At 36.9% G+C, this 12,964-nt stretch overlaps 1 protein-coding gene across 4 annotated transcripts in view; it reads left to right on the top strand.

The window, feature by feature from the left end:
• Nucleotides 1-12,964, top strand: part of MET (MET proto-oncogene, receptor tyrosine kinase) — a 125,500-nt gene that overhangs the window by 46,676 nt on the left and 65,860 nt on the right. For all 4 annotated transcript variants that reach the window (XM_073000525.2, XM_078376724.1, XM_020789693.3 and 1 more), the window contains 2 exons: nucleotides 238-429; nucleotides 12,336-12,470. In XM_073000525.2, coding sequence (XP_072856626.2) covers nucleotides 238-429; nucleotides 12,336-12,470 — 327 coding nt within the window. The remainder of the gene's footprint in view (nucleotides 1-237; nucleotides 430-12,335; nucleotides 12,471-12,964) is intronic.

The following is a 12,964-nucleotide window of genomic DNA, read 5'->3' as shown; positions in this document are numbered from 1 at the left end:
TTAATAGGGAAGTAATATCTAAAATCACACTCAAGCCAAAAGGTTGAAATAATAATTTTCTTAGTATTTCTGTGTGTGTGTTTGTGTCAATGAAGCCATTTCAAAGTTGCATTCCACAAAATGCATCCCCCATCTACCTTCAAAGTGACTTCTCTTCTAGAGGTTTCTTCCTGATCTTCTCTTAACATTTTGGTCTCTTCCATGGGGTTTGCTGAAACATGTCTTGTTTTCTTACAGACTTTTTCAAGAAACACCACTTACTGTGGGGCACAAGATGATGAATATCGTGTGGAGGTCACAACACCTTTGCAGAGGATTGACTTGTTCTCAAAGCAGTTCAGCACAGTCTTGTTAACATCTATCTCTGTCTTTACCAAAGGGGATCTTACGATTGCAAATCTAGGGACATCAGAAGGCCGCTTCATGCAGGTAGGTAATACTGTAATTTTGTTTTGTTGCACAAGCTTTTCAGCTGTGGAGAAGGTAAGAAAGAAAGGGGAAGAAAGGGAAGATTCATTTTAGTGTGAAAGACGCTTTTAACATTTGCCTGAAATAATGCCAAAAGAGGATGTAGAGAGAATTAAAGGAGCAGGAAAAAGAAGAGCACCAAAATCTTAGCAATGGGAACTCAGCAAAGCTGCTTTATACTATTTCCAACCCTTGGTCCATCTCACCAAGCATTGTCAAAACTACTGGCAACCTTTGTCTAGAAGCTCTGCCCCCTCCTATGTAATGTTTTCTTAGTTACTTGATTTGATGGTATTATATTCCAAATTCAGCTTTGCCATCAATATCCTGGAGCTGTCATTCTCAATAGGAGCTCTATGGCCCCTTGGAGTCCATAGACTGAAAAATGTGAAAAGTTCCTGAGAGATACCTGTTTGTGTTGATTCCTTATTTGACAGGACCCCTGGAACCTGAGAAGAGCTCCTAAAAGGGTTGTGGCCAAAGAAAGGTTGAAAATGGTTTTCCTAGAATATTTAACCAAAAAAGGCCATAGGTCCACCTAGTCCACTACTGTATTGCTTATTTTCACTAGTTATCACCCTTTAGCTCCTAGCTGTTTTTCCTAGTCCCTTTACAATAGATTGTTTATCAAGATATATAGTTTTTTTTTCATTTAGTCCTGCTTTCACAGCTGTTATCCAGAATCCCAATATCGGCTGTGGACCACAGTTTGCCCATTTCCATTACTGCAGTTATGCATCTCTTTTTTCTCTTCTGTAGTTGGTCCATCTTCCTCATTTTATAGCTAGTAATTCACTTGATGCAGAGTGATGACATTATTCTGCCTGTACAGTTATCGCCCATATTACCATCTGTTTCACTCAATAGACAGTGCTTCTGCCTTTACTGCTGGGTCATAAAACAGTCTCAAGTGAGACTGTTTTATGACAAGTGATTCAGATGTGCCATGAAGCTCCTGTAACTTTGCTATTCACTTGGTCTGTACTGGGCCAGGAAGTTATGTTTCATAGGTTCAAGCAGTGGGAGGAACATAGAATGGGAAGTTGGCATGTTAGATTACACTGTGTGACATACAGTAGTTCTTGTATAAGACAGTAAAAGAAAATTATCTCTGATGTGGTTTGTTTCATAGATGTGGAAGGTAATGTCTGAACATTCCACATTTGGTAACTCCTGAGAAACATACGATTTAAATCTCAGTTCTTGCTTAACGTGTGTCTTTGTCTCGGAAAGCATTCTGTAATGGCAGCCATAGAACTGGATTTAACATCTTGCTTCTTTTCATGAAAACATCTGGGTCAGTGACAAGACAGCTTGGTTTGAAGAATCTCTGAATAATCTTCAGGTGGAATAAGTACAAATGGTTAGCTGTAGGTAAAATGTTAGTAATAACAAGATTTTTCTCTTTTGCAGTTTGCTTTGGTCTCCTGCAAATTTTCTGATCTTAACATAAAGGGTTTTTATATCTTCTATGGAAGTGCAAGTAGCTAGATATTTGCACTTTATACTGCTGTTATTATTCATTCATTCATTAACACAATCCTTCCGTAGCACATTTCCTTTTGTAAGGGAAGCCAAGGGATCAAAAGGAATGCTATTGTCTGAAACACAGAGTGCCATTAGCTGAAATATTCACATCACTGAATTGGACTGGATTGAGTTACAGACTAAAGTTATTTTCAAGATCCGTATTGTAATAAACCAGAAAGTTTTTCCACCCTCCCTCTCTTTTTTTAATCAGAGCAGGCCTTAGGGCTGACACTTTCAATACTACAGATCTCATGTGCTTGCCTTTAGGGCTTAGTAACATATATCTCTAAAACCATCTTTAATGTATCTTGCTTTAAGACAAATTTTTGAGGGATCAGAGAATGGAGGAAATGCGAGTTTATGATACTGGTATTACAGCACTTTGAGAATCAAATGTCAACTTAACTTAAACTTTTCTTTTTATTATGCAAGCAGTTGCATAGGAAATAATTTATAAAGCTATTTCTTATCACATTTCCTAAGTTGCAGCAGATGGGACAGGATTTTGTATAGGAATATTTCTCTACAAATAGCACAGTGTCTTTAATTCAAATTTCCTCAAATGAGGAGCTTCCAGTCTTCAGGATAATGGAACTGAACAACTGGGCAGATTAAGCATTTCAACACACAAGTTAGGGTCTATTAGCACAATTAATTCAAAGCTAATTGTTCTGAAATGTCATATTATGTGGATTGCAGGAACAGAGGGGGATGCTCTTCTGTAGAGCAGGAGGTGTACAGAGTTGAAATGGCTGTTGCAAACAATAGCTGGCTAATAGCTGACAAAGCCCATCTCATATATATAAACTTCAGTGCTAAACTTTATTAGATGTCCCTGACTGTATGCAGACTAGCCCACTAATGCAATTTTATACATACTTCCTCAGAAATAAGTCCCTCTGTATGCAGTCAGATTATCATTATATAAGCGTAGGTTTGCAGCCCATTCAGATCTGATGGTCTTTAGCATGAATATTTTATGGACTGGGCTTGCAAAGACAACCTCAGGTTGCCCTCTCGGACCATTCTTCACTGTGTAAATAACTATCACAGGTGATTCAAGGACATGTTGAAATTGAAATTTGATAGGGTGACTGCCAATATGTCCTTCATATACATTATATCTGTATCTTTTTTTCCTGACTGACATTTGGGGAGGGGATGTTTTCCTGAGCCTTTTAATGTTTTTTTATGACCCACATTTGGCCAGTGAAAATCTATCCATTATACAGTGTGTGGCCTTATAGATATTGTTGAAGTCTGTGCCTACTCTAGCCAACATGGCCAATAGTGAGGGATAATTTGTAGTTTGACAACAGTTAGAGGGAGATACATTTTGCATTCATGTGTTCTCAGTTGGAACATGAGGCATATTGCCTGTTAGCATCCATAAAGCACAAAAAAGTCACTGATCTATTTACATTGTCATGCTGAAGCCCAAGGAAAGAGACTGACATTTGTATTGCTCAGCCAGAGTTATGTATCAGCAGAAGAGAGCAGGGAATAGTGGCTGTGGGCCACTTTGATATTAGCTGTTAGTTAAAATGGGCCATCTAGATAGCATATGGTTAATCAAATCTGTGCTGGTCCCTTGGGGAAAAAACATTTAGACTGTAATCCACATCTTAATTAGTTCTACCAGAATGTCTCGATTGTTGGTTTTAACTTTTTTTAAGAAAATAGCTGTTCCCCAAGGTTTTGTTTTTGTTGTTTTTTTGTTTTTTTAATAGGATGCAGTTATAGGAAATCAGTTAGACCATATCAGAGTAAATGGCTTTGGCCACATTTCCAATGATTATGACATATCCAGTGCATGTGCCATGAGTATCAGATAATATCTAGTAGAGATGAGCATATATCCAGTGGCAACAAGAGAAGGTACATTCGATTTTGTCTCTTTTTGCTTTTAAGAGAAAAATATCTGGAAAGCTCTCTTGGCCTCAAAGCCTTGTATATGGTGATGTAACACAGAGAACTACTGAAAGGGTATCCTTTTGCCCTGGAATTTTCTATTGGATTTTGAAAATCAAACCACTTTTTCAGCTTGGGAAAAGAGGATGATAAGCTCTACACCAACTGCTGCAGGCAATTAAGTATTTGACTTCAAAATAGAGTTAGTCTTTCCAGTGCAGATAGTAATCTTATCCTTTAAAAAGAAAGGAGTAAAGGAGGAATATACTTGCCCTGTTAGAGCTCTACCAGCCTAGTCACACAGATCATTGTTTTGGCTTTACCAGAAGTGTTAAGCTTTGTGTTGGTCCCTCAATAGCCTTGACTTCAGAGTTTATGAAATATTGTTGAGTTTCTGTTTCAAAACAGACTGCTAATAATTTTTACTGAAACAGCTGCCATACATGAGAAAGAAAAGAAAAATGGTTCTACTTCCTCTCCAGGCAGTATGACAAGCACTCCACAAGTTTTACTTTTCTCCTGCTCCCCCTGCCCCGCACTCCCAAGTTTGCAGCTGTTTCTGCTTCTTACTATTGTGACTGGGAACGCAGCCTCTAAGAACAGCTGTTGGGTGCAAAGTAAATGTGGTTCCTCAGTTTTTGTTTGGCTAGAAAGAATTATGCTGTCACGGATAGCAATGTTATGGACATAAAAATGGATTCTCAATGAATGAAAGCTGGACAAAACCTGCTGAAGTTATAGAGCAATGCTGATATGTACTGAAATTAATTATACTGTAAATCTCTATTTTTAGTTGAGTAAGTTGTCAAATAATTACCACAATAAACTTCTTTGCAATCTTACAGGGCATGTTCAGACATCTACACACACTCCACAGTTCTGATTCTGTCTTATAATCCTAGTTTCTTAACATACTGAGCCATATCCCTGTGAATCAGATAGACCCAGCATGTGAAGGAGATAAGAAGGGGTTATGTGTGTGCCCATATCACTTGTCTTTGACTTCACTTTATGTGTATAATGTGTTATGTATATCAGAACTATTAAACAGAGTAGCAGAAATCCTCAAACATGTTGCAGAATTAGAGAAAGATTGTTCAACATAAAAATATGACTATAAGGCATAACACATCTTGGAATATTATGGTTGGAAGTCTGATCTTTCTGTTAAATTTTTGATTTCACCATTGCAACTCTTAATGCTTGGCCAACAATGCCACAGCATGATTTGAAGTGTCCAGTAGCTGTTTGCTTTCAACACACTTTATAATTTTATTCCCTTGCATCTAGAAAAACAGCACACCCCTTTTAAAAGACTTTCCCAGACTGTTTGTTCCAGTAGTATTTTGTTCAGTGATATACAGATTTTTCAAATACACTGGTACACACCAGGTGGCTCACATTTTTTTCCTTTTAGGTGACTAAAACATTCATGTATATTCAATTTTTAACTGGCCTGAAATTACAGTGTCTGTAGCTGAGAACTAGTTTCTGTGTTGGCTGCCCTGTAGAAACGTATTTTTTCTTTAGGCAACCATTTTATTAAATTCACTATTTAATGCTGAAGTTCCACCCGTCACACTTGCCACTTTTTACCTTGTGTTCTCTACTTCTGTATTTTAATCAAATGCACAATGTACAGAAAATTATGGTTTTCTAGGCCTCTCACTTGGGCAGAACTAGCTTTTGGTGAAACCCATGTGGTTGTGGAATGTATTTCTCAGGGGAAATCTTTGAGTAGGACAAGAACAGCAATATGTGAGTGAGTGTGGTTTTATTAGAGATCCAGGTAGGCTGGCTTCAAGAAGGTTGCTTTCCGCTTTCTACATGAATTTGAGGTTTGATCTTGCTATTGGGTGCTTGCCTTGTTATTTATATAATGGCTTACTAAATTTTTTCTCATACCTTAAGTTGTTTGGGAAAGACAGACCTTATTTCTCCAAGAATGATATAGAAGCATCATGGCTAAAATGCAGTGGTAAACTGCAATTAAAGTAGGCCTACTGAACCAGTAAAGAATTGATAAGTTCCATTGATTCAATGAGCCTACTCTAGCTATGACTTACTAATGGATTCTAGCTATATTATTTCTATATTTAAAGGAGCAGGGAAGTTTCTCAAAAGGAAGAAACTCTGTGGTTTAAAGTAAATGGTCACCATCAAAGCTAGGTATACCTTTCTTGCTGAAGCAAAGAAATTCACATCCCACATCAATCTCTGGTGTACCTGTTATTTTATCATAATTCCCATTTCAAGTAAACAGAAATGGTGAGCTCCGCTCTTTGATTTTCTAAAGTGGGGGCTCTGTTTACTTAAGTTTAAAACCCTTAAGGCCAATGTCTAATCTGTTCAGTTTTCTGTGTATGTAACTGCAAATGTGGAAGTGGCTACAGTAATGCACAGAGGTCCAGTCACCTGCCTGGCTGCTTAGGTGACTTGGCCTGTCTATATAGCTGCAGCTGCTTCGGTATCTGCAGTTATGTGCAATGAAAATTGAACATAATGCTGACCTGTGAGACTTCCTTCAGATAGGGATTATTTATATTTATATAATGGGATTGTGTTCTAGTGTTTCATGGGGATAGAAGCTGATCTATGGTCTGAATCTCCTTACCTTTTTGAGGGCAGCTTAAAATGAAGGGTTCCTCCCCCCCTTGGAGAAATTATTTTGGGGCACACCCATATATCACAGAGGTGTATTTGTGGGAAGTATTCTTTTAAAGGCAGGAAGTTCATGACAGAAATCCTGATGGAGGAATCACCCAGACTGTCACCTTTGCAATAGCTTTACAAATGCCATATAAAAGTGCTTGGGGAGGAAAGCATGGACCTTTCTCTACTGCAGAGATGAAGTATGTGGCAGTATTGTGCCAGTATTCCTTTATTTCTGAAATAATTTTTTTTTTCTTTAGCCCCAGGAGATGATACTACAAGGGTGGCCAGGGACTATACCCAGCTACAGCAGAACTGTTATGGCAGCAATTTCCTCTTTGTTTCTGGCTCTGAACACCTCTTGCTCTTCAAAGAGCACAGTATGATATTTTTTAAAGAGTTCAGTACTAATATGAGAAAAAAATGTTAGAGAAAATTATGGCTAATCATACTTCTAGGAATTCTAATTTGCAGGCTGGGGAGAACAGCTAGTTTATGGGTGCCAGAAACAGCCATGCCAGTCTGCTTCAGCAAAAACAAAACAAAAGGAAAAGGATTGTGGCACCTTTAAGACTATATATATAATCTTAAAGCCCTAAAATGTATAGAAACTGCCATGGATTGTGAGCTATTTCTTCAGACATATGCCACAGTTTGTACAAACTAGAATTTGTACAAATCCACGTTTCATAGGTAGCTTGCATTAGCAATAGCTAAATGTAAGTGACTAAACAATTTTTCAACCTTTCAGCTTTGTGACTGTCAAGAACATTATTGTCCATTTGAATTTTCCAAAATGCTAAATTTTACATCTCCTTAGTTCATTTGGGCAATATAACTCTATGTCAAGTAAGCTTCAAAGATAACAGTGGTGACAAACTTGGATCACAGAAGTGTAATTCCCTGAAAGTCAGCCCACTCCGGTTGTTTTGAGCAGCACAATAGATCTGGGATGGATTAAAAAGTAAATTAAATTAAAACTTGGAATCTCATAGGTGATATGAAAGAATTTCTTATTCTAATGTTTTCTTTAAATGGAAAAAGCATTCAAAGTAGATGTATTCATTGAATTAGAATGATACGCTGTATTTCTAAGAAATCTATAAATATGCCTTTTTGAAAGGCCATATTAAATATACTGTGAAACACAATAAAATAGGCATTGGGTATATCTGTTCTGGATAATGACTCATACCTGCCAGAGAACTGTTGGGGGGGGTGGAGAAGGCAAGATTTTAATCAACTCTCTTGTTTTTGTGGAAAACATCTTGAGAAGCATTCAGAGTGATAGTTCTTGTAGATGTCATAGTCTGATAAGAAGTTACAGTTACAAAAGTTAACAGTATGCATTTTATTGAAATAACTGTAGTCTTAATATGCAGACATTGGTGTAATTTAACTGGTAGTCAAAACTTCTGATAGTATACTGGAATCAATGGAGAATAATAAAAAATGCTGGAAAGTATTTAGCTGGTAGCCATACACTTCAAGATGATTATTCATTTCCAGTATAATTTGAACCATTAATCTCTTGATCTTTTATCTTCAGTACTTGCCATCTCCACAGACTGCAATTATTGAAATATTCTTGGTTGCTGTGGAAAGCCACTACACATTTGTCTCTGATTACATCTCAGTACCAAAATGCTTCTCTCAGCACAGTCAGCGTTATAAATCTTAACTCAGCCATTGAATCAGGAAAAGTTTGTTATGTGTTGCTAGCTATTGAATTTACCTCAAGAAAACCTGTATAATCCTGAACTTGGCAAGGGCCAGATACTTGGCAAGGTCTTATTTGTAACAATAGGGTTGCCACTGCTTTGGATCGCTGACACATCATTATTATTGATTACTCTATTTGTTAATCTAACGGTAAGCATATCTGGGCATGGCTAAGACTTTGATTGGAGGACACATGAGGATGTGTATTCTAAAATACTTTTATGCATACAGTTCCCCCATCATTTTGTAAAAAAAATATAAAGTCAAATAATGTTGCTAGATTAATTGCTTCATCACAGGACATGCCCACTACATTCTTGTAGCCCAATTTAAGCATATGTGTTATGCATGTTTTTATGGTCCCGCCAGGTATTCTAGGCTTCTCCAGTAAAAGAGTATCAAGTGGAAGGTTTGGAAGAGACCACTATTGAAAATTAATAAGAGCCTCTGTTACAAAAGAGTGGAAAATCAATACAACATACTAAGGCTCGGTGATATGCTTTGGCAGGTTTCTACTGCAAGAGTTTAAGTCACCTTAGTTTCATTCTAGAATGAATGTTAGTACCGTGCAACAAGGAAGATTTCTTCCTCCATGGATGTGATGCTTCTGAGATAGGCGGGTAATGATAATGATAGAGATACAGTATTCAATGTTTTATTGCTATACCTGATATAAATGGGGATGTGATAATGATTTCAACTTCAGTCTAGAATGAAAGTGATAACTGTGTATTGACTCCACCTTTTCCTAACTAACAATAAGGAATGTAGTTTTTGGTTAGGATTGCCAAGGCAGAGAGGAGACGGAGCGATGGCAGCGAGAGCAGAGGGAGTTCTGGGGACCCCTGTGTAAACTCCAGGTCAGCAGACACCCCCCCAGCAGTGGAAAGGGGGGGCAAGCTCTACAGGAGAGTAGGCTTACAGCGAAGGAGAGCTGGAAAAAGTCCGAATTCAGGCAGCAATCTGTCTTCATGAGAGTTTCCTTTCTCAAAGCATCTAGTCTGGGAGATGCCATTTCTGGTGAATTAGCTGCCTAACTTTTATTTCTCATGAGCAAGCACAGCTCAAACTGAAGCTGCTGACTTAAAAACAGAGAAGAAATAAAGAAAGTGGTGGAGGAGCAATAAAGAGCACAACAACAACAAAAAACCACCCGAGAACAAAAGCCAGCTAAATTGGAGCAATTAAGAGACAAATTAGATGTTATTCAGTCTCTCTTTGAAATCAAAAGGAGAACTTTATTTTCTAAATGGTTTTGTTGTTGTATCCCTGAAACATTGATGGATTTTTAACTGCTTCATACTCTAAAGAGAAACGAAAGTCAAAAGACATGGATGGAAATCACTTTCTTATCCCTCCCTATCCCCCTGTCCTCCCTCCATGGCATATATAACATATTAGCGTTTTAAGAAGATTTGAGTTCTTAAAGAGAGTGTTTAAGAGAGGCACTTGGGGAGAATTCTGGGTGCTGATATCCAAAAAGCGGCCTTGCTGTGATCTGCGAATGGTAGATTATAAATTACAACTGCTCCTGACTGAATTTGGATTTACAGTTGGATGTGTTAAGTGGACGTTTGGGCCTGGACTGATCCATTTAACACAAAGACTGACTGATCAATGGTTTTACTGTTCTATGGCTCTTGACTGAATTTGGAGCACAGGAAGAAAAAAAGCAGATTTGGTGGACGTGGTGTGAACTTGAGAGAAGACGGAAGGAGAGATGGGCCTGCTGAATTTATAAGAAGCGGTATCAAAGTATCTGAACTTTTTAAAAGCTGAATTGTTTTATTTCCCAGTGGAAAGTGTTATCTTACAATAAATCTATGCCCGAGAAACAGAAATGACAGCCTTTAGTCAAAGTACAAGTCCATCAAAGTTAATAATGCAAGATTCTTTTAAGAACTATATACAGGAGTTCCAAATGAACATTATCAATCAATTTAAGAATCAGATTAAAGCCCAGATGCTAGAAATTACGGCGGCAACTTCAGGATTTAAAGAGGACGTGGAATGGAATATTCAGAAGGAAGACCATTTCATCAAAGCCGTGGGAGCAACAGAAAAAGAGACTTTAGAATCACAATTGAAGAAAGATAAAATAATGGGCTTTTATGAGAGGAAGGTCCAGGTGGATGAGCTGTGGATTTATATTAATGAGAAGATTATTGAAAAAAATGTATATTTGTTTGTTAGAAGAGAATTCAGAGAAGGAAAGGGTGAAAGCAGTGATGATGGAAGGGTACAAAATCTTGGCTATAATTTAGACATATATGATTGGATTCAAATGTGGAATGATAATTATAGATGGATTGAATCAGTAAATTTGAGAGAAAATGTTTTAAAGATGTTCTATAGATGGCGCTTCAAAACTGGCAAAAAGGGTGTTAGAGATTAGAAATTCAGGTTAAAAATATTCTCAGCAATTTAGGGCTCTCTTTTGTATAGGTGGTGGATAAGTGATAGCGTAAAACAATTTTAGAGACAGATAAAAAATAAAATTATATAAGAAATTACATAGGTATATATAACCTTTAAACTAGTAAACATATGTGGTCATAAATGTTTATAGTTACAAGGTAGATCTGGGCTTCAAATGGGATAGCTTGTTACAGATATTATCTGAGAATTTGAGAAGTGATGTTAAAGAAAACTGAAAAATGTTTTATGATTGAGCCCAGAAATAAACACGAGTAGAGAATATAACATAGGTTAAAGATTTTAGTAATGTAACACAGTTAAGGAGTCAAGATTATGTATTAGATATTGTACTATAGTAAACACTTCCCTGCATATATGTTTTGTATGTATTGTTTGTCTGTTAAACAACGACAGCAACAACAAGAACAACAACAACAATAAATAAACAAATAAATAAAAAATAAAAAAGGATTGCCAAGGCAAAGCTTGTTTCCTCACTGTGAATTTCAGCTTAAATAAAGGTGAATCCCTACTGAAGCACAAAGTGGCTCTTTGGAACCATGGAAACCAGAATAAGACTTTCAGCATTTGGCAGAACAAGACTTTTGGCTTTGTTTTATGGGCACCTCCTAGAAATGCTGTACGGGTTAATACTGTAACTTAGTAGTCAAGAAATAAAATTGGACAAGAGGAGGAACCCAGAATGAACTGACAAAAAACATTCTAGGTATTTTGAAACAGTGGACATTGAAGTGATAACATAGCTAATGATCCACTATAAAGGTATTTTCAGCGGTGGACTTACCTCTCCCTAATGCCAACATTAATCTGTGCTTTCATGCAGATTTGCCGTTCATCCATTCTCATTCTGTGTCTTGTCCAGAAAAACCAGAATATATCTGAAATATATTTTAAATCGCAGCTTCATCAAGGTTTTTCCCCCCTATATTGTCCTCTAATGACCATAAACCTTTATCAAAATTTGCCAGTGAAGCTAAAATAGCTGCACCTCATATTACGCATCTGAGGTAATCATTATGGCAATCTTTTTAAAAAGATTGTTTTAGAGTAACTCTGTGGCCTTTAATAGGACTTCATAGATCTTGTAACGTAAACAGCAAAAAATAAAAAATGAAAATAAAAAAGACAAAAACATGGAGGCACCTTAAAGACTTATTGAAGAGTTCAGCTGTGCTGCCCTTAATTTTTAATGGAACATGCCAAACTTGATAGTATTTAGTTAATACTGCACACAAACAAAAACAATCAGTGTGCTCTAATGGTTATAATGCTATAATGTGGTACAGGAGATCTAAGGTCTGATCCCCACTGAGCCATGCAACTTAGTGCGTGACCATGGGTCAGTCATTGTGAAGTGGGGGAAAAGAGCCATGTATTCCATCTTGAAAGTACTTTAGGAAAGGCAGGATATAAATGCAATAGATACAATTATACTAAGCTGATTGTGCATCTTAACAGTCATGCTTGTTATTGTCTGCTTTATTTTCCTTCCTTCCTTTTCCAGTGTGATGCATTTTAGTGCTGGTACTTTACGAGGAAGAATCAATAAAAGTAGACAAAAATTGCTAGATAGTATGAAAATAAATTATTTCTTTTTCAATTTTTTTTTCTAGATAGTGATCTCCCGGTCAGAACGCACGACCCCATATGTGAATTTCCAGTTAGATTTGCAACCTGTTTCTCCAGAGGTCATTGTGGAGAATTTACCAGGCAATGATGGTTACATGCTAGCAGTCACTGGAAAGAAGGTAAATACTTATTAATACTTTGTGCTATTTGATCATTATGCATTTGTTGAGACCTCTTTATATGACAATTGTTCCAGTTGTTGACCATTTTACAAAATATTTTAAAGGTCCATTATTTCATAGGTGTAAAATTGAGACTGAAACTGCTTGGCTACTGCTCATTAGTAAACCAGCAGGTTTTGGAAAGTCTGAGATGTGATTTGAAATCCAACCCATTATAGCCTTTTTTTAAAATAGATATAAAATCTGAAACTTGCAGAAATGTCTTTACATTTGAACATAGATGTTGAAATACAAAGACTGTTCTGTAATTCATGGAAAATAACCTCTCTGTGCTGCTCAGTGACTATACCATTGTGATTTAGGTTACTTAACACCATACTTGGAGTACAATTATTTTCTTTTGCAGCCTTTTCAGACCCTTGTGTATATTATTTGTTTCCTCCCAAACCAAAATAGAATAGCAAGTTGTTTTTTTCCCCCTTTGGATCTGT

This window comes from Pogona vitticeps, chromosome 5, assembly GCF_051106095.1.
Source record: "Pogona vitticeps strain Pit_001003342236 chromosome 5, PviZW2.1, whole genome shotgun sequence".
NCBI lineage: Eukaryota > Metazoa > Chordata > Lepidosauria > Squamata > Agamidae > Pogona > Pogona vitticeps.
The sequence above is the reverse complement of the archived record's forward strand: the minus strand, read 5'-3'. Positions and strand labels throughout refer to the sequence as shown.